Here is a 3,697-nt window from a genome sequence, read left to right on the forward strand (position 1 = left end):
CTTTACCAAGTACTCGGAATAACCTGGGTTATTAAGTCCCAATCGACCAGTGATGAAAATGGAAAATGGAAAGTATTTTTAGATTCTGCACGCCACCTGTGGCCGTTTTTGCTTCCACGTGTAGTTCTTAGTTCTTTCAGGCTTAACTGAAGGTATATCGTGTTTTACAATAAAATCTTCGTTTGTTTGTTTAAGAATGTCACGCAAAGCTAGAGAGAAGGCAGCTGTATTAACCTTAAAACACACTCACAGCCCCTGTGCGCCGAGTGTGTTTTGGCAGCAAGACCCAAAATCCATAGATGCACAGTCCGGGCATGCTAATTATAGGCCACACACGGCTTGAAGATTACGTGTTATCATTTTCTTGAAGCTATTATTACTGTTTTTACGAATTGCATATGGGTAAAACAATCGCTGATATTCAAATAACATCTTCATCGAACTCTCATTGGGATAAAGGGCAGGTAAATATAGATTGGACACATATTATTATCACATCGAACTCGCATTGGGATAAAGGGCAGATAAATATAGATTGGACAAATAACATCTTCATCGAACTCGCATTGGGATAAAGGGCAGGTAAATATAGATTGGACAAATAACATCTTCATCGAACTCGCATTGGGATAAAGGGCAGATAAGTATAGATTGGACAAATAACATCTTCATCGAACTCGCATTGGGATAAAGGGCAGAAAAATATAGATTGGACAAATAACATCTTCATCGAACTCGCATTGGGATAAAGGGCAGAAAAATATAGATTGGACAAATAACATCTTCATCGAACTCGCATTGGGATAAAGGGCAGAAAAGTATAGATTGGAGTACATAAGTACATAGATTGGAGTACATAAGTACATAGATTGGAGTACATAAGTACATAGATTGGAGTACATAAGTACATAGATTGGAGTACATAAGTACATCTCTTTACTTCAATTAAATTAAAATGGAAATATGGGATTTTATTATGAACCATGGGTGTGTCATATTCCACTTTTCAGTCAAACAAGAGTTGGCGGTGGGTGCTGTCTTCCCTTTAATCTACCAGTTCAAAATTAGGCAAAAGTATGCACATACAGCACATTTCTGTAACCTTGGGCAAAAATTGTAAAACAACAAAAAGTTTTCTATATAATGTGCTTATAATGAAAACTGCACGAAGTTAACAAACTCGTCTGTCATTTTTAAACATTAATTTGTTTTCAGTATATTTCCTTTATAGATATTTAACATTTGGATTTAGTTTCCTAAACTTTGTAGATTGTCCTTGTTAGCACATTAAGCTGATTGTTTGTTTGTTCTGAATGCTGTGCAAAGCTACAATAGGGCTATCTGTGCTATCCATCCCTAATTTAGTAGCATAAGACTAGAGGAAAGGCAGTGTTTATGTTTTATTCTCCAGGTTTACCTTATACTTTAACAAAGGACTGTTTATGTTTTATTCTCCAGGTTAACCCTATACTTTAACAAAGGAGTGTTTATGTTTTATTCTCCAGGTTAACCCTATACTTTAACAAAGGAGTGTTTATGTTTTATTCTCCAGGTTAACCCTATACTTTAACAAAGGACTGTTTGATAAAACACAAAAACCTAATTTTAACTAAATGTTTCAAAATACTGTTATCATGCTTGCTACGTTCCATGATTCTTACCCACGGTTTTCAGGGAAAACTCACGAATATAACAAACTCATTTATAAGTTTATTTTTCAGCATCTTTCTTTTAAAGATATTTAACGTTCAGATTTATTTTTCGAAACTTAGTAGATTTTCCTTGTTATCAGAGAGAACGTAAGTAACGACTCCGTATTTTTCAGAAAACATTTTAAGATGTTGAAAGTCTTGTATGACGAAGGATCTCGAACAAACAAAACGTAATCTCGTCAATAAGTTCTTTCTAAGTCATACTTGAGAAGCGAAGAATGTACGATTAGGCTTAGTACGTACCTGCTAAAGAGTCTAAGGACGAGGCAGAATAGTGCGGTGGCTATCATGACCGCAGAAACCACCATTATCACGGTAGTAACATCAGAGTTTTCGAACATCCAGTTCGTCTGATCTGGAAGATGACACTAATTATTATTTGTCGATGAATGTCGTAATTTACGTCAAACATAAGACAGATAATCATGTTTATTAACAGGCGTACACCAAAAAAGATCGCTCCTTGTAAACAGCGGTCTTATAACGCTACAAATCAGAGTTTGATACCCGTGGAAGTTGGGGAGGAACTCAGCCCAGATGGTCCGTTGTTTAGGTTTGCATTTAAACACAAAAAAACTAAAACAAATACGGAAACTGAACCCTCAGTGTTTGATGTTTTGAAAGAAAACTCAAATATAGGTTTACTCACCAAGTACACAAGTTTCTTCTCCATCCCTGTTGCTGATTGTATACCTCTCTCCACAACGACATTCTCCGTCGTCAGTGCAAATGGTGTTCTCGTCGATAAATATACAGGACTCGCTATATATGCACCTCTCCCATAGTCTGGCCGCTACACATAAAACGTGTGGCATTATATATACTTGACATTTTATCGTGCGAAATACTTACAAGCTCTAAGGCTTTTCTCACCGTACAGTTGTTTTTATTTATCTCGTGTTGTCAAAGGAGAACAATAATGATTTGTTTTTTCCAGGCTCCGAATTTGTTGAAATGAAATATTTATATGAGAGTCATTTCAGAAGTTTATTAACTAGTCATCCAATCAGCGTTTGAATCAGTTATTGCTGCATAATTAAAAAGTTAAGTAACCTATAAAATAGGGAGATTCGAATAACCAACTAGAAATGAATGTATGTGTACGTGCGTGATGCGAAACTTATCAAGTACAGACGTCATCAAAATTATTTAGCCGTAGCAACCAGTCGTAAGATGCTGCTATCTTATATTGCGACACAGTGTATGTTCACCGAGAGAAGGTTATTCAAGTATTTAGACGGTATTAACTCTTTAAAAAAATGACTAAGAAAATAAAAGATGGTGTAACAGCTGTATTTAGACGGTATTAACTCTTTATAAAACGGATTAAGAAAATAAAAGATGGTGTAACAGCTGTATTTAGACGGTATTAACTCTTTATAAAACGGATTAAGAAAATAAAAGATGGTGTAACAGCTGTATTTAGACGGTATTAACTCTTTATAAAACGGATTAAGAAAATAAAAGATGGTGTAACAGCTGTATTTAGACGTATTAACTCTTTAAAAAACGAACTAAGAAAATAAAAGATGGTGTAACAGCTGTATTTAGACGGTATTAACTCTTTAAAAACGGATTAAGAAAATAAAAGATGGTGTAACAGCTGTATTTAGACGGTATTAACTCTTTAAAAACGAACTAAGAAAATAAAAGATGGTGTAACAGCTGTATTTAGACGGTATTAATTAACAGCTGGAGATTGAATTAAAGTCTTTAAATAGACTATACGTGTAGACTTAACATTTTTCAATTTTCACCCTTAATGTCACATAAACTAAATCCCAGGTGTTCAGTTATAGACGTCATTAACCTTGAACTTCAGCCATTCAGCTGCTCCTACAGTTCCTGTCGTCGGAGCGGGAAGGCAGCCATTCAGCTACTGTTACAGCTCCTATCGTCGGAGTGGGAAGGCCGCCACTGAGTTGCTCCTCCAGCTCCTATCGTCGGAGTGGGAAGGCCGCCACTGAGTTGTTCCTACAGCTCCT

At 35.9% G+C, this 3,697-nt stretch overlaps 1 protein-coding gene across 3 annotated transcripts in view; it reads right to left on the reverse strand.

Moving 5' to 3' along the window:
- The window catches only part of LOC111089559, a 7,133-nt gene extending 4,360 nt beyond the window's left edge, over positions 1-2,773 (reverse strand). For all 3 annotated transcript variants that reach the window (XR_002613802.1, XR_002613803.1, XM_022402315.1), the window contains exons 1-2: positions 2,362-2,773; positions 1,956-2,067 (exon numbers count right to left, since the gene is read on the reverse strand). Coding sequence is in view for 1 of the 3 variants with exons in the window: in XM_022402315.1 (XP_022258023.1) it covers positions 1,956-2,067; positions 2,362-2,527 (278 nt within the window). In the remaining 2 variants the exon portion in view is untranslated. The remainder of the gene's footprint in view (positions 1-1,955; positions 2,068-2,361) is intronic.
- Between the last annotated feature and the right edge of the window lie 924 nt (positions 2,774-3,697).

Source organism: Limulus polyphemus, unplaced genomic scaffold (assembly GCF_000517525.1).
Source record: "Limulus polyphemus unplaced genomic scaffold, Limulus_polyphemus-2.1.2 Scaffold6619, whole genome shotgun sequence".
NCBI lineage: Eukaryota > Metazoa > Arthropoda > Merostomata > Xiphosura > Limulidae > Limulus > Limulus polyphemus.